The sequence below is a fragment of the Cajanus cajan genome, chromosome 11 (assembly GCF_000230855.2).
Source record: "Cajanus cajan strain Asha chromosome 11, NIPB_CcT2T_4, whole genome shotgun sequence".
Lineage (NCBI taxonomy): Eukaryota > Viridiplantae > Streptophyta > Magnoliopsida > Fabales > Fabaceae > Cajanus > Cajanus cajan.
The window spans coordinates 23,922,216-23,941,131 of NC_138527.1; the positions used below are offsets into that span (position 1 = coordinate 23,922,216).

General features: G+C 32.5%; 2 protein-coding genes across 2 annotated transcripts; one reads left to right on the top strand and one right to left on the bottom strand.

The window, feature by feature from the left end:
• Nucleotides 1-10,296: 10,296 nt before the first annotated feature.
• LOC109814211 (fe(2+) transport protein 1) lies at nucleotides 10,297-12,527 on the bottom strand. Its single transcript, XM_020378580.3, has 3 exons — nucleotides 11,858-12,527; nucleotides 11,622-11,771; nucleotides 10,297-10,955 (listed from the first exon to the last, which is right to left on the bottom strand). Exons 1-3 carry the CDS (start codon nucleotides 12,470-12,472, stop codon nucleotides 10,650-10,652), a joined length of 1,071 nt encoding a protein of 356 aa, XP_020234169.1. The 5' UTR covers nucleotides 12,473-12,527; the 3' UTR covers nucleotides 10,297-10,649.
• Nucleotides 12,528-17,293: 4,766 nt separating this feature from the next.
• Nucleotides 17,294-18,118, top strand: LOC145953453 (uncharacterized). The gene has a single exon (XM_083067412.1). The coding sequence runs from the start codon at nucleotides 17,294-17,296 to the stop codon at nucleotides 18,116-18,118; it is 825 nt and encodes a 274-aa protein (XP_082923538.1).
• The last annotated feature ends 798 nt before the right edge of the window (nucleotides 18,119-18,916 follow it).

The following is an 18,916-nucleotide window of genomic DNA, read 5'->3' on the forward strand; positions in this document are numbered from 1 at the left end:
TCACGCCCAAAGCGAGACTATTCACTATCTTGATGAGTGCTAAAAGATAGATGTGGGTCTCTGGGATGATTTCCCTCAAACTCTGATCCTCCCAAGTCTAAAATATGCAAGCGTATGTGAAAAAAGCATAAAAAGAAACTGATCAAAAAACCTCTCTTTCTAAAAAAAACATAACTCCCTCTTAACCCATCAGTTAAAATAATTAACCCTAGTTACAAAATCCTTACCTCACTTAATAAAATAATAAATCATTTAATTGTAAAAGTTTATAATATATACATATTCACATAAAAATAATTAAAATAATTCTTAAAATTAACCTAATTAATTATAACAGAATACAATAATTATTAATTAACAAAATATAATTTAATAGAAAAACCATGGTGTTACAAAACCAACAATGCCCATTTAGCACCTCGGATGCCGATGTACTCTCGTATGTCCAAGTGCACTCCTTTGGGTGTCCTCAAACGCTGATGCACCTCAAGAGCCAAGCAAGTTAGTTCAACACCCTCAAATGTCGATGTATCCTTATATGTTCAAGTATGCTCGTTAAGCGCCCTCAATTGTTGACGCACTCTTACATGTCCAAGCGCACTCGTTCAATACCCTCAATTGTCGATATACCCTTACATGTTCAGGTGCATTCATTTGGCAAATTGTCGATATACCCTCACATGTTCAAATGCACTCATTTGACACCCTCAATTGTCGATGCACCCTCACATGTTCATGTGCACTCATTCGGCACCCTCAATTATCGATGCACTCTCACATGTCTAGGTGCACTCATTTGACACCCTCAATTTTGCATGTCTTGGTGCACTCATTCAGGCATCCTCAAACACCGATACCTTGTATCACCCAACAAGGTGAATGACTTTCCATTTTATGTGAAGGTAATCAAAGTTATTAAAGCATGATTACAGTAGAAAGTGGATTATAAACATATGACCTAATTGGTAACATCAAACTAAGGCTTATTGAAATCTAGGCCCAACATAGTTAGTATAAATATTATTGTATATCAAGGTAAAGTTACTTTTCATATAAATTCACAATTATTATACTGAGTGAGTTACTTGCTTAAGCGTTACAATACCTTTTATAGGTACGTCCCCTTCGGCTTAGCATGGCAATTGGATAGGAGAAATAAGATTAGTGTCGCCAAGAGATATAATAGAATAAAAGGTACCCTCATACAAGTACAAAAATAAAATAACTCAAGGACTAAAAAAATTGACAAAAATTTAAGAATTAAAAACATATTTAATCCTTATTTGAGTTTACAATATATTAATTTTCAACTAGATAAATTCTTTTAATTATTAATTATATTTTAACAAGTGTTTGACTTCATGAAATGTGCACATAAATAATTGGTTTGCAAACTTAAGATCATGGAGAAAATAATTTAAATCTCAATTATTATAAATTGATCATGAGGAAATACACAAAGGGAGTTAATTGTGCTTTATTTTTTTATATTTATTTACGAATATTTTTATTCTTTTTGAAGATTTTCATTTTAAGTAAATAGACGATGTGATAAAGAGAAGGTAAAAAGATTGTATAGAAGATGATATACAAGCAACTTGTTTTACAAAAGTTTTTAAGTAAGATAAGAATGAAAAGACGATGAAGAAAGATGAACACATGATATTATATTCATTGATCTAAATACCATTAAGACTAAATCTAGGTTTAGGCTAAACCCTCCAAGTTTCACAGTCACACAAAACATGTATTATTTATGTAAGTTACTATTGACTCAAAATAATTTTTTTTAATTGTCTCTCTTGATGAAAGGAAGAGAATACTCGATCCATTTTCATATTGATCATGATATATATAATTAATAATTCAAACACTCATTTCAAATGCATATCCCATTTTTGCACAATGGGGTTATGAAAATCTGTGAGAAGCAATCGGTCGTATTGTCTATGCCACTTGTCATTTAGCTAATAAGCTCGTAGATATTGATGTTCTACAAGTGGTACTTCCAAATATTATATTCAAAGTAGTTGCTCTAATTCCTTATGATATGCAAGTGAAACAAGTTCTTGATAATGATAAAACTTTTCAAAAAAATTAACAAAGAATAATAATTAAGCTCATTTAGGTCCATTAATCTAAAACTTAGCCAAATATCAATATTAAGCACAAATATAAGTCAATTAGACCCAATATCAACCACAAATGAATGTTTAAAAAGTAATTTATCAATATGTTAAAAGGTATATTATCAACATTTCTGTTAGATCAAAACATAACCTTAGACTCATTAAACGAAATTGGACTTTTCTTTAATCAATGGTTTTAGCTTTCTTATTCTTATTTCCAAAACAATTATTAGTTTTAGAATTTCAATAATAAATTACATCTTAATTTTTAATTATATCCTTATTTAATAAATATTTTCTCCACCAACTACTCACTTGTTTTTACTAGAAGATTTAAATAAATATTTTTTTAGTCTAAATTGTATGTTTCATAATCTATGTACATTATCTTTAAAACCCTAAAGAAATAAGAAAGAGGAGTATTAATTATTTTAGAGTAATAATATACATACAACAACTTATATAGTATGATTTTTTGTTTATCTCTCTTAATTACTTTATTTATTATTTTTTGCACACACACTACAACAAAATTGTCATACAGTGACACACAGCCTATAGTGACACTATATATGTCACTAAAAATTACTTTTACCTACACAATAACTATAATATATGTTGATATATTATTAAAAGTGTGGGTATAGACTATAGTGACACACAAAATTTATTGTTAAATCTCATTCAAAATCAACACTAAAATTGTGTGTAACTATATGTCAAATAGAATATACCTATATATATTGTACCTATAGTGACATTTTTTGTATGTCACTACATGTAACATTTCTTGTAGTAACAATTATGAGGAGAAGTATTTATTAACAATATAGAGAGATAGACAAAAAATAATGTTATACAAGTTGTTGTACATGTACAATTATTCATTTATTAATGATGGAGAGATATAGATACAAAAATGATAGTATAAATTATTATAATTGTTGCACATATATCATTACACCTTTAGTGTCTTTTTTAATATGCAATGCTTAAACAATACTTCCACTATCCTATAATAAGTGTCGTGTTTGAGGAATAAATATGCTTAAAAATAAGTGTTATGTATATAATGTTAATTATCTTTTTTTTTTTCATTTATACTCCTCATAATATTCTTTAGAAAGTGATTTTGTATTATATTATTTCTAGTAAAAAAGATTAATTATAAAGTTAATTTTGTAAAATCATTATTTTTTATGTATTTATTAAGTTTTTTAATGTGTATAATATAACTTTGAACAACACTTACTTATTTGTAGATAGAAATAGTAGGATAAGATCTCCTTCTTAATTAACTCATTGTTTGTTAGCCTAGAAAACTGAAAGAATGAGCGAAAATGAAAGGAAGATGATTTAATACCTTCTCTTCTTTCATTTGGTTCCATAAAAATGTGACTAGGTCCCACAAGTGCATGTTGCTGCCCAAAATGAGAAGAAACGAGCAGAAAAGTGATATTTATGCATTAAATGGCGAAAATACCGTACCATAACATGTATATATACTTTTTATCTAAGATATTTATTTCATTTTATATACTCGTAACTTTCTTTCTTTCCATTTTCTTTTTTAAGCCAACAACCTATAAAATCACTTTACTTTCCTTTCTCTTCTTTTTTCTTTCATTCTTTCTTTCTTTTCTTTTTCATTTTTTCCTTTCACTTTCTTTATTAAACCAAACACACCCTTGTTATAACTCTCTCTCTATCTTCTACATTAACTAACAACTTAATTACTTGATATATTAGTTTATCAAGCACCAAAGTTGTATACTATACCAAAATTAGTTTTTCGTGGCAATTAATTTATTATTTAGTGACCATATAAATGACCATTATTTTTTTTACCAGTATTTAAATAATGACTGGTGTATCCAGTGTCGCTAATATTATTACCTGCATTTATATAAAATGCCGGTAAAGATCTACTAAATTGTCGAAAAAATTTATTATTTTTAGTGGCAATTCTAGTAGCCATTTTAAAGGCTATTAAAAGTTATTTTTTCAATTGTCTCCTTTACTTTAAATAATTTATTCTTATAATTTCTTTTTCTAAATTCATTACTTATATACTTTTTTATCTCTACTCGATGTGGGATTTGTAAGATGAGAGTTGTCTTTTATTTATATATTTTTTAATTTATTTTTTTAATTGTGTTGTCTCTTAAGAGATGTGAGATTTATAATGTAAAAGTTGCTCTCTAATTGTTTTATAACACTATTGAACTTAGTAACAATGAGTAATTTGATACCAATTTAGAATAGTGAATTAGGAGTCAACCCTATAAAATGAACCTATAAGGTGATAGTTATTACTTAGTTATATATTATTTAATTATCTTATCTCTAATCGATGTGCGACTTAAGTTTTTTCTAATAAATAACTGTCGCTAATAATAAACTTTAGTATAATATAAATATATTTTTAGTGACTATTATATATTAGCCATTAATATTTTTATATATAGCGGCAATTAAATTATTGCCATTAAATAATTATCGTTAATAACAAATTTTGTTATAATGTTTCATCTCTCCATTTATTATAGAGTTTAGAGTATATAAAAACATTAAATATATCATGAATAATATATATGTCTTTTACACACTTAAAAGTATAATAATAAACAAGAAATAGAAGAAAAAAATTAAAAAATGAAAAGATCCAAATTACTCTTGCTTCTCATCAATATTGCATATAGTTAAACAATTTCACAATTAAAATAAGCCACCTCATTGTGAAATCTAAGTTGGTATGAAAAGATTTAAAACGCTAGCTCGTGAACCATTGGATAGCTAGAATGTTGATTGACAACTTCCATGGAGGCAAGATATGGTTATGAATTGTACTAGCTATTACTGTACTTTGCGATTAGACATATTTTAAATGGTTAGTGATGGTACGTTATTCAATCGATGAACACACACCACAAGAGACAAGACTCTAGAAACAGTATATGGTAGTTATTGTGGAAAGCTAACTATGTGGATATACTTTGTTCATCGGTTTTAGAAAGCGAGTTATTCCCATTCATGAACGGGAAATCGATCTCCAAATGCAATCAAAAAGACATTCATTGCCTCTTAAGAACTTTCAAATTGGTTTAGGTCTTAGAGAAGTGGTTGGTTTACTTTGCTCCATAGCACTTTTCTATTGGCTGATATTTTCTCTTAGAGGATTCTAGTATGAAATACCACTTCATGGACCACACATGGAGCACTTGTAAAATTATCTTTCTAGAGAACTGTTATAGATCTATTTTCCCACTAAGAATTAAGAAAAAAAAAACTATAATGATCAAATTATTGAGTCAATAATTAGTTGAATGTCTCTAAATGTAAAAAGTTGATTTATGGAATAGACCATTTATGACACAACTAGCAAAATGTGAGTTATATTCTTATCGTATGTAAACACCAGATTGGAAGTCAAATCAATTAATAACGAAGAAAAAAGACACAAAAATAATTACATATATTATTTACTCATTAAAAAATATGTAGCTAACAAATATGTGAATGTGGATCTTCTCCTATATATACAGTTCTCTCTCCAACTTTCTTATAGTTATGTGCAGGATCTTCTCTAGTAAGATAATATTTTTATTTTTATTAATTTTTTTTTAGAGTTTACACGTTCATTTAATCACAGATTACTATTTATTTTAAATTTATTGAATTTTATAATAATTATCTTAAAAATTATATAAATAATATTTTTTTTATTGATTAACGGTGTAAAAACTTTTCAATTGACAGTACATTACCATTATACTTTTTTTTTTATAATGAAAAAGTATAACTCTTTTATATTTAATCAAAAATAAAGTAATATCTTCAATTATGTCTTTCATGTTTAAATAGATTGGGATCAAATTCGGATATTTAGTTTATAAATAAAAGTTTTAAACCAGTCCTAATAACTTTGGATAGTACGATATTAATAGAGTTTTAATAGGAAAATATACTCTCAACATAAATGAGTGTATTAAATTTTAGAAGAGTACTGTTTCTAAAATTTTCTCACTTTTACAAATTTACAACAATTTTTTTTTGTATTTTCTTAATTAATTCTTAAATTTACTCTCTTTACACACTGAAATCACTTACTCACATAATATTATGGGGACAATCTATTTCTCATTACGCACATAATATTATGGGGGACAATCTATATAATGAGATCTAATGTTGATATCTACCATTTGTGAAGATCCTTTATATTAGTAGTAATTACCATACCACAAGCGATATGATCATGGTTTGGGGATGTCCGTGATAGGAAAAAAAATACTATAAATTTATTTTATCTTAATTAATCATTAAACTTATCCTTTTACACATAAACAATTTAATTTCAATGTCAACTCAATTAATTGACCTACTTAATAGTTTGATATATTTAATTGAAGCTAAACGGATAACAAAGAAGAATTTACAACTATTTGTTTATTTTAAACTTAAATCATATATATAAGTTTTATTTTTATAAATCACTTATTCAAACATTAAATCATAATAATTTTAGAATTATAAGAATCAAATAAAGACTTTTATAATGTTTCTTACTAACATATTATTTTCTTTTTAAATTTTTATTTTTATTATATTTTAATATATATAAAAATGAATTGTAACAAAAGAAAAATACTAATGAGTGATTGCCATTTAAAACATTTAAGTCTTTTTTGCGTAAGATAATTAAGATTTTTAAATCTAACTTAATATAAACAATAATAATTATTTGTAAAATAGATAAATTTTTAAAAAAAATTAATTAAAATAAAATTAAAATTTGTCGTATCTATTTGTAAAACGGAAATATTATTTCTAAATAGGATAAATATTAATAATCAAATGAGAACGGTTAATGATTGTACTTGAATTATAATATAAAAATATGTAAATAGGATAAATATTAATTAAGAATCAATTAAAATGAGAACGCTTAATGATTGTAGTTAAATTTTAATTATAAAATATATGTTAAGATTAAAATTCAATTTTAATAATTTTAATGAGACAATTATTATTACTATTACTATTATTATTATTATTATTATTATTAATTAATGATGATAAAGATTATGATTATGATAATGTTTACCAGGGTGACGACACAATAATAGTATTAATGCTAGAGATAATAACAATAATAATTTTATAAGATAAGAGATATTATTTATAAGTGAGTATGTACATATGATATGATATGTTAAATAATCGAATAGAATTCTTGTCTCAATATTTTTAATTACTGCACTCAAGCATAGTTCTCCTGTAGAATGTATTAAAATAGTCTTGTAATGGATTTGGCCCAACTTTTTATTGAGTTTTTCTTCACCATAAAAATAGTAGAACCAAACATTTTTCCTAAAAGAAATTAAAATATAAGCAACTTATTTTCACGTAACAAAATGTGTAAAAATAAAAAAAAGTGGTTTTTAATTAAGTCAGTGAGGAGATCTTTTGCGGCTTATTCGGAGCTTATTTCGAAATTTATATACACCTTTCACTCTTCAAATTAATCCTGACCTTAAATTTAAACGCCTCATTACCTTCCTTATTAAGAAACATCTTAGACTTTTAATTTATTTCAAATTATGTTTATTTCTGGAACTTAATTTGTTTTTAAGTTATATATTTAAAAATTATTACTTTTTAAATTTTTAATTCTCATTACAAAATAAAAAAAAATATAACGTTACTAAAATAAATAAATAAATAAATATAGTTAAATAAAAAAATTGATATGCCACTGGTACAACTAAAGCAATATAAGTTATAAGGGAGTCTCAAGAATTAAAAGAAATAAATAAATAAAAAAGATGTATAACATATGAGTCCATAGGAAACATATCACGAGCTCCACCATTGAAACAATGTCACAAAGCTACAGCATGATTTGACGATTGATAAGTATGCAATTGCATTTTGATGGAGACTGCCTTGTTCATGTGAAAAGTAAAAAATTTGCCTCTTCTCTCTCAACTTCCTGTATTTCACCCTTCCAAAAAATCACAAATGGACTTGTAATGTATATTGGGCCTCTCTATACATTGCAAGGAGCTAGGGACTAGGGAGGCCACACCCAACACCTCTAACCTTATATTGTGCACCAACTTTAAAAACAAAATTTAAGTTAAACAACCAAATATTAATTTTATCACACAAATTGGAAGTTTGTTTTTGCCTTGTTGGACCTTAGTGTCATTGTCTCATTATATACTAGTATTAACTCATGAAATAAAAATTTAATTATCTATATTATTGATAAAGATGATATATTGTTTTATGTATATATTTTGTTAAATATTTTATCGTTTGTTTTCAAAAGCACTTTTTATCTCTCATACATTTTGTTATTAACTAAATTACGATATCTTCTTCTCAATAACAAGGTATTACATTGTTCTTCTTTCTTATATTAAAATATACAATTTAATTTATTTAACTTGATGATATTAAAGTAAATTATGTTTCTCTTTCCTGAAAAAATATAAATATTATATTATTTTTCTTTCATATATTAAAATATAGAGTAAATTATTATATTAAAATATATAATTTAAAATATTTAACATAACATTCTATCAAGTATTCATTATAATATTTTAAATATAATTTTAATTAAAATAAATTTTGAAATATTTTTAATTCATTGTCATTTAATCACTTGATAAAAAATATAAACATATAATTAAATTCAAAATAACTTATCAAATAATAATTAAATAAATTATATATGTGCACTAATTATTATTATATGTATTTCAATATATCTATTTGTATATATAAATTAGTAAATTTTGTAATAATTATATTATATTTAATATTATATTTATAATATAAATATATTTATAAAAATTGTGTTTAATATATTTATTTTAATATTATATTTATTAAATATGATAAATAATGTTTATTAAAAATACCAGTTTATTTAGATATTTTAAAATATTTTATTAATAATATCAAATAAATAATATCTCAAAACTTAAATATCAGCTTAATTTAATTATTTAAATATAATAAATACTATATCATAAAAAAATTATCTAAATATTTTTAAAAATATTTCATTAATTACATTAATTAAATATTATTTTAATACATGTTTACGAATTTATTATACTTTATATGCATGATTTTTATTTTGATAACTTTAAAAATATTTTATAATTAGAATATTTATTTTAAATATATAATTAATTTTAGAAAATTTGTAATAATTTTTAAATAATAATTAAATATACAAATCAAGGGATAAATTATTTTTTTTCGTATAACTTGTTAAAATATAACATTTATATTTGTTAAAATAGAAAAGCGTCATTAGTTCAAAAAAAATAAAAATGAAAATAATATATAAGTATAATAATATCAAACACAAAATAGTATTGATAAAATTAAAAATGATATATATATATATAAGTATAATAAAATTAAACGTACAAAATAGTATCTAATCAATATAATTAATGTAATATTTTAAAAAATAAAATAAAATAATATTTCATTATATTTATATTTCTTTTTTGTTCGTCTCTAGAGTATCTACCATCAATAGCAGTGACTAATCTTCTCGCTAGGTAGGAGGCACCTCAAAGAGTGGGATACTCGCTAGGTAGGAGGCACCTCAAAGAGTGGGATAGTTGGCTTCAAGATTTAACGCGACTGTATACACAAGACAAAATTCGAATTTCTGACCTTACTTAAGCGTGGATCAACCTACCGCTGAACCACACGCTTGGGGCTTTATTAATTATTTATATTAAAGGTGATACATGAGTATTAAGATATTATTTAATTTATGTTACTAATAAAATGTTTTAATAAATATCTAAATATACATGTATTTTATTATAAAGTATTATTTATTATATTTAACTAATTTAATATTAAAGTATGTAAATTAAATATATATAGTTTTTCAAAAATAAATATATTTATAGTAAAATTTTATTAAATAAAATATAATTATCACAAATTTAATCCTTATAGATTACATTTAGATTGTTAAATCAATTTTGAAAATTTAATCATTTTAAAAAGTTTATATATATATATATATATATATATATATATATATATTACTTTTAAAAAAAATTAAAAGTTTGTTTCCGAAACCATTAAAACATCGAAAACATTTGTCTGCAAATGCACATGAAGATCAATGCGAGTTTATTATTCAGAGTTTACTCGAGTAGGCACCATGTAATTAATGTCTGAAAACATACCATAAAAACACCCTTCAGATATAAACTCGCTACCCATTTTTCATCCAATGCAATCACAATTTTTTTTCTTGCAAATTCTCATCAAGATAAATGTGAAAGCCGGATACAAAAATGAGTTTCAACCATTAGCTTAGCATTGAGATCCTACCCTACAAAGATCGTTGATACTTAGTTATTTACACACCCAGATAACTGAAACACCATCCCCAAACCATTTACACACCCACGTGTCCATTTTTTCTTTTGTTTCCTCGGAGAAGATGAACTAGGGTTTCTACATCTATGCCCATATTGCCATCACCGACATGCCCCCTGCGCCTAGCAAAACTGCGATGTAGGCAAAAACCTGGAGCTTCATTCTGCTCTGCAACTTTGGTCCCATAAAATCAGAAGCCAATAACTCAACAAGCGCCATGTAGTTCAGAAGCCCCGCAGACACTGCATTCAGAACCCCTTCCACAATAAGCGCCGTTGGACTCGTGTCACTGTACACTTTCGACACTCCAATCCCCAACGCGATCCCAAACGGCGTCGTCACCGAGAAGAAGAATATCATAATGGCCTTCACCTTCATTCCATACTCAGCCTGCCACAAACACACAACACTCAATAAATACATCACGTCATTAATATTTTCATGCAAAGAAATTAGCGCCAAGAATAAAAATATTGAAAAAATGTAAATATAAAAATAAAAAAAAATAAATTAACCCTAACAAACAATCAAGACTTAAATATATATATATATATATATATTTTTTTTTTTCGTCCCTGAAGTATCTAGCGTCGTCGATAGTAGTGACTAATCTCCTCGCTACGTTAGAGGCACCTCAAAGATGGGATAGCTGGCCCCAAGATTTAATGCAGTTGCATATACTTAAATATGTTTTTAATCATTTTAATAAAGTAAATTTATTTTTGATCTCTCAAATTTAAAATTATTATTTTTAGTCTTTATAATTTTAAAAAAATCTTATTTTAGTGTTTATATTCAAATTTTATTAAAAAATTTATTAAAAATTATTACATAAAATTTATCTGCTGATGTCTTTGATAGTGAAAATATCATATTAAATCTCGTTAATATTGTATAACTATCTTAATTTGTCACTTTTAAATATGTTATTAGTGACTGAAAGATTAAAATAAGATTTTTAAAAATTACAATAACTAAAAATAATAATTTTAAATTTAAAGAATTGATAAATTTGAGGTTCTAGATGCATATTTAAGAGAATAATGAAAGTTTCACCTGAAGTATGCAACCACCTAAGCCCATCCCCTCAAACATTTGATGGAAGCAAAGCGCAGCAATGAGAGGCCGAATGGTGCATGGGTTATCCGAAGCTCCCATTGACAAACCAATGACCACAGAGTGCACCACAATCCCTAGCTCCAACACCTGCACGCATTCTCACCAAATTAAACCAACAACTCCATAGACATGCAAATGCAAGCACATTTTCTAAACATATAAAAACACAACACCTGAGCCACCACACGGTAGCGCAGCAACTGTTCCGCATTGACGGCGGCACCATCATCATGGTGTCCAAATCCATGGGCATGGGCATGGGCATGGGCATGGGCATGGGCATGGGCGAACATGTGGGCTTCCTTTGTCTCGGCGGCGTGGAGGGAAGGCGCAAGAGGTAGGTTCTTCTTGAAGTAACTAATGGAGAAGGAGTCGATCATGAGAGTGAGAACCGCAGAGAGCATGGCGATGAAAGTGGTGAAGGGAAAGTTCTGCCAGGGGCGTTGGGGCAAGCACTGGGAGGTAAGATCTTGGAAGGAATCGGGCATGACGTGCATGTAACCGGTGGCAAGTATGACACCGGAGGCAAAGGCCTTAACGAGGACGAAGAGGTCTCGGTCCGGTTGCAGCGCAGGAACCGCACGGGAGAACACGGGGAGACAAACCCCAACCATGCTCGTCACCAATATGCTCGATATCGCCACCAGTTTTAGCTTCAGCGCCTTCGCCTTGTCGTGGCACTTTCCACCGTATTTCGACTCGCATTCTTCCGCCGAGGTTGTCGACGCTAGTACGAGGATCACCACGGTTACAACAAAAACGTTACGCTTGAATGAAACCGATGCCATATCGAAACTTAGTGTTACTGTGTGTGTGTGAGTGAGAGAGTGAGAGAGTGAGAGAGTGAGAGTGAGGGTAATTAGTTTTATAGCGACAAGCGAGGAGGACTACATCGCCATCGAAATTTTTGGAGTGGGGAAATTACCTTTTGCCCCGTTGAGGGGAGGCGAGAGAGTGGGGGGTTTGAGGGGTATTTCCGGAAGAGTGTGGGTGATGCGTGGTTGGCGTGTGCTCGACGCAGACTTTCACTGTTACTCTTCCATCGTGGCGCCACTGCGCGAGCGTTGCACACAGTGCAACTTTTTATGGTACACGTGTCTACACTTGCTACGTTTCCAATGTAGTATCACACGTGCAATGCTTTATAAATTGAAAAAGGTGTTTTAATTTTTATTAAAAAAAATTAACTATATTATAAGTTAAGCCTAAACTTTCTTAATAGAATTTTAATTCTTATTAGAATTTTTTTTGGAAAAAATGTTTGTCCGAAAATTAACTATAAAATTATTAACTTGTATTTTTTGAAATAAATGTTGTTCCGTCTGTTAATTATATTATATCTTATTAGTTAAACCTAATTTTTTCTTCATAATATTTTAATTTTTAATAGACAAAAAAAATTTGTTCCCATAAATTAAGTATAAAATTATCAATTTTTTTCATTAAAATAAATGTTCATAAATAAATGTTCAACTTTGTGTGTTATATAATATTTTTTCTTAAAAGTTAAGCTAAAATTTTTCTTCATAATATTTTAATTTTAATAAAAAAAATTTGGTAAAAAAACTTATCCTCTTAAATTAACTGTAAATTTATCAACTTGTTTTTATTAAAATAAATTCTCATCCCGTATGCGCTATATTATATTTTATCTTATAAGTTAAGCCTAAATTCTTTTTATCATTGTATTTTAATTTTCATTAGAAAAAATATATATTTTGGTAAAAAAAAAATGTTGACCCCGTAAATTGAAGTGTTATATCATATTTTATGTTATAAGTTAAGCTTTTGATAGTATTTAAATTTTTATTAGAAAAAAAAATTTTGGCAAAAAAGTTTATCTCCGTAAATTAAGTTTAAAACTATCCACTTGTTTGTTTGTTTTATTTTATAAAGATAGCAAAGATGGCACAGATGTTATTTTATACTTTTATCTTTTAAGTTACGCCTACACTTTTTTTTCATTGTGTACTAGTAAGATCATTCGGCCACCAGGTGACCGACACCCGATCGGCACCTGGGCGACCGAACCAGGTAGCCGACAACTGATCGAACGCTCCATAAACACAGATCACCCCTAGTCAAGGATTAAGGATTACCTTTAATCAAGGGTTAAGAGTTAATCACACTAATAAGCCGATTAGAGGCGTATTACCTAATATGGTAATCTTGCCACAAGGCCCAAGGGAGTCAGGGTCCATAAATGTCAGTATAAATAGCTCATGTCACGAGGTAACGTCATTGTTCATTAATTACTATCGATATTTGTGCTTATCCTGACTTGAGCGTCGGAGTGCCTTTTGCAGGTGCCCTCCCTCTCACCGGAATATTCGATCGGAGCTCTCGTTCGGCCCTCAAAGTACGAGAAGATTACTAGTGTGCCCTTCAGACAAGTACATTTTGGCGCCCACCGTGGGGTCGAACTGAGACAGTTGTGAAGATTAACTGAGCAATGCAGATAACAAGGAGAACCAATGCAGAAGACCACCAGACCGAAGAGAAAGAACATGTTGAGGTTGTAGACGAAACCGATCTCTCCGAGACCGTTCGTCTACTGAAGCAAGAGATGGCAATAATGAAGCAACAACGGGAGAAGGATGCAAAGGAGCTTTCGGCCTTGAGAGCCGAAAATGAGGCATTGAAAAATCAAGATCCTTCGTGGAAGCCTACTCAGACTACCAACACGCAAACCCAATGGTCCTATCAATCCCATGAAGTCCACACCTCGGCCCCTCATGCCTCGGCGGTAGCACCCGAAAAGTTCCCCTCGGCCCTACCCACAGTTGGTCGTCCTATAGACTTGGCAACCGTTGGATCGCACCGACACCCCTTCACCCCTTCCATTATGCAACTCCCTCTGATGGACAACTGGAAATCCATGCCTATTGATAAGTATGACGGTACAACAAATCTTGATGAACATCTTGATGTTTTTCTGACGCAGGTAACGTTGAGCACCACAGATGATGCTGCTTTGTGCCGGATTTTTCCAACATCTCTCAAAGGCAGGGCATTGAGTTGGTTCACTCGGCTCCCTCCCAACTCTATCGACTCGTTTAACACTTTGTCGTCTCAATTCACCATCCAGTTCGCAACGAGTCGTCCTCACAACTTGACGTCTCTATCGCTGGTCAGCCTTCGGTAGGACAAGAAGGAGTCACTTCGAACTTTCATGGATCGGTTCAACAAGGCAGCCTTGGAGATCCGAGACCTCAATCCAGCCGCAACACTCCATCACCTCACAACGGCCTTAAAACCTGGACCATTTGTCAATAGCATTTACAAGAAACCTCCTTCGAACATGAACGACCTACGAAGGAGAGTTGATAAATATATGCAAATGGAAGAGCTGGCTGAATACCGCAATCAAGCTCGGGCCGAACCAGTGGGTAAAGCCGAAAAACAAATAGAACAATCTTTCAGAGGGCGAGGCAAGGACTTAACTCTTCGGGAGCGACCCACACGAGGTCCGAAATACTCTCATTATACCCCCCTCAATGCAAGCCGAGCCGCTGTGCTTGAATAGGCTCTCGCATCCGAAGTGTTAGCAGTCCCCAAAAGAGCGTCAACCCCTCCCCGAGCTGATACTAACAAATCTTGCAGGTATCATCGCAATCGGGGACATTCCACGGAGGAATGCGCAGCCCTAAGAGATCGGCCAAACTCATCTCGGCGGCAACCCAATTACCAATCTCAACGAGACCGACATGAAAGATCAGATAGACATCGCCGCGAGCGCAGCCGATCGAGAGATCGAAAGGATGAGCCTCAACCATCGCATCAGCGTGTGATCAATACAATCGCCGGAGGTTTCGCGGGGGGAGGGTCAACTTCCTCGGCTCGTAAGAGACATCTACGGGTGGTCAGGTCAGTTAGTGCTGTTGAGAATCGATCAGTTCGGCGGCTGCCTTCCATCACCTTTACTGATGAAGATTTCCAAGGCATAGACCCAATCCAAGATGACCCTATGGTCATCAGTGTGGAGATACATAATTGCATTGTGAAAAAAACATTGGTGGATCAAGGTAGTTCGGCTGATATTTTATATTGGAATACATTCAAGCAACTCGGCATTTCGGAGGACGAGTTGATTCCTTATAATGAACCATTGGTCGGCTTCGCAGGCGAGAGGGTCAATACCAAGGGGTCCATTAAACTCTCCACTCGGTTTTGTTTCGACGAAAAGGAGTGTCGAGATATCCAAGTCAAATATATTGTCGTTCAAGCTAACACATCATACAATATACTACTTGGTCGTCCTTTGCTGAATGCCTTAGGGGCCATCGTGTCAACACCACATCTTGCCATGAAATTCCCGTCAAATAAAGGAAACATTCTCACCATCCACGCCGATCAGAAGGCAGCTCGGGAATGTTACTTTGCAAGTCTACACGTGCCCCCCATCGGAGAAAAACAAGCAAAGTCAAGACGAGTTTATGCGATTACTCCTCCATCCTCGGAATCGGCTGCACCATGCGATCTTGACCTAAGAATGAATGAAGAACGGGCAGAACCGATAGAAGAAAAAATCCCTATACAGATCGGCTCGCAACCATCTCAAGTCACTTACATCGGCATCGGTTTGTCGGACATCGAGAGACTTGAGTTAGGTAAAGTAATTGCTTTGAACAGAGACCTGTTCGCCTGGACGCCGTCAGACATGCCAAGCATAGACCCAAATTTTATGTGCCATAGATTGTCAATCTGCTCGGCAGCCAAACTAGTCGCACAACGAAAAAGGAAGATGGGAATAGCGAGGAAAGTTGTTGTTGAATCGGAAGTTGCTAAGTTGTTACAAGCACGTTTCATTCGAGAAGTGCAATATACCACCTGGTTAGCAAATGTAGTCATGGTCAAAAAACCCAACAGAAAATGGCGAATGTGCACGGACTACACCAACCTTAACAAAGCCTGCCCAAAAGATGCCTACCCATTACCTAACATCGACCGATTGGTCGATGGGGCAGCAGGGCATAAGTTGTTAACCTTATTGGATGTATTCGGGATATAATCAAATCCGGATGCACCCACAAGACGAAGAGAAAACAACTTTTATCACAGATTCGGCAAACTACTGCTATCGAGTGATGTCATTTGGTTTAAAAAATGCAGGGGTAACTTATCAACGACTTATGGACAAAATATTCAGGCATTAGGTCGGAAAAAATCTTAAAGTTTATGTTGACGACATGGTTTTCAAATCAAATGATCTCGGCACTCATAAAAGTGATCTTGCAGAAGTTTTCAAACAACTCCGAAAACAGGACATGAGGCTAAACCCTAAAAAATGTGTTTTTGGCATAGCTGGGGGTAAATTCCTCGGCTTCATGCTGTCAGCCAGAGGTATTGAAGCCAATCCGGATAAATGTCAGGCGGTGATCGACATGAGAAGTCTGCACAACATCAAAGAAGTTCAAGTTTTGTCCGGGCGGCTAACCTTTCTCTCTCGGTTCCTTCCCTGCCTAGCCGAAATAGCCAAGCCGATTATTGGACTGTTGAAGAAAGCCACCAAGTTCAGTTGGACGACGGAGTGTGAGGAAGCATTTCAAAAACTCAAGCAATGACTCGACTCGCCTCCAATACTTTCCAAACCTGATCCAAGTCTAGACATGGTGGTGTATCTGTGCGTCTCCAACGAGGCAATTAGCGCCGTCTTGGTGCAGGAAAAAGATTCACAAAAGCCAATATATTTCGTGAGTCGAATGCTTCAAGATTTCGAAGGGAGATACCAACTTCTCGAAAAGGTGGCACTTGGTCTAGTCCACACGGCACGGCGTCTCCGACAATATTTTCATAGCCATCGGGTTATAGTGCGTACTGATTGTCCCATTGCTAAAGTCTTGAGAAAACCTGAATTAGCAGGTCGCATGATGGCTTGGTCGATCGAATTGTCCGAGTTTGACATCTCATTTGAATCAAGAGGGCCAATTAAGTCGCAATGCCTGGTTGATTTTATCAACGAGTTACAACCACTCAGACATTTCGAAAGTGATCAATGGACAATCCGTGTTGACAGCTCGTCTAACGGTCAGGGCAGCGGGGCCGGAATAATCTTCGAAGGTCCAACAGGGTTGGCGTTGGAGCAATCCCTTCGTTTTTCTTTCAAAGCCTCAAATAATCAGGCCGAATACGAGGCACTACTTGAAGGGTTGAGGCTAGCCCGAGAAGTGGGTGTTCAGAAGCTGTTATGTTGGACCGATTCAAAGGTCGTCTCAGAACAAGTGAATGAGAATTTTCAAGTGAAAGACGCTCAATTGCTCAAGTATTATCATACATTCCGAGACATGTGTAAAAGCTTTGATGAAGTAACAGTGAAACACACCCCCCGAGAGAACAATGAAAGGGCCGATCAGTTAGCCCGGTTAGCAACCAACAATTCAAACCAGGACAACTCCGGACCACCCTTCATTTTGAACTTTCAGCCCCGAGCGTAGATGTCGTGGAATGTCTAGCAGTTGCCGAGCAACCAAGAATGTGGATCAGTGATATCATGCGCTTTATTACTGATGCTATCGAACCTGCATGCCCCTCGGCTGTCAAGAAGCTGAGAACCCAAGCGGCAAGGTATTCGGTAGTAGGTGGTGAACTCTACCGAAGAGGCTTCTCATCTCCCTTGCTTAAATGTCTCAATTCGGAACAAGATAATTATGTCATGAGAGAAATCCACGAAGGAATTTGTGGTTCTCACTCGGGGGGAAGGACGCTAGCTGTAAAGGTACTAAGGGCAGGTTACTACTAGCCGATAGTTAGGACCGATTGCATGGAGTTTGTGCAACAGTGCCTTCAGTGCCAAAAACATGGCAACCTAATTCACGCATCGGCTGAACAATTACATAGTATCAGTTCACCATAGCCGTTCGCCTTATGGGGAATGGATATCCTGGGTTTTTTCCCCATTGCCAAAGGACAATGCAAATTCTTGCTGGTAGCAATAGATTATTTCACCAAGTGGATAGAGGCCGAGCCGCTTGCCACCATCACAACAAACAATGTCCAAAAGTTCCTTTGGAAGAACATCATCACACGATTCGACATTCCCCATGCCATTATAACAGACAATGGCCTTCAATTTACAGACCAAAAACTCAACAAATTCCTTCAAGACTTGGGAATTAAACACCGATTCACATCAGTCAAACACCCGCAGTCGAATGGCCAAGCCGAGGCCGCCAACAAGGTGTCCCTCTCGGAATTGAAGAAACGTTTGGGAGAAGCCAAAGGTGTCTGGGCCG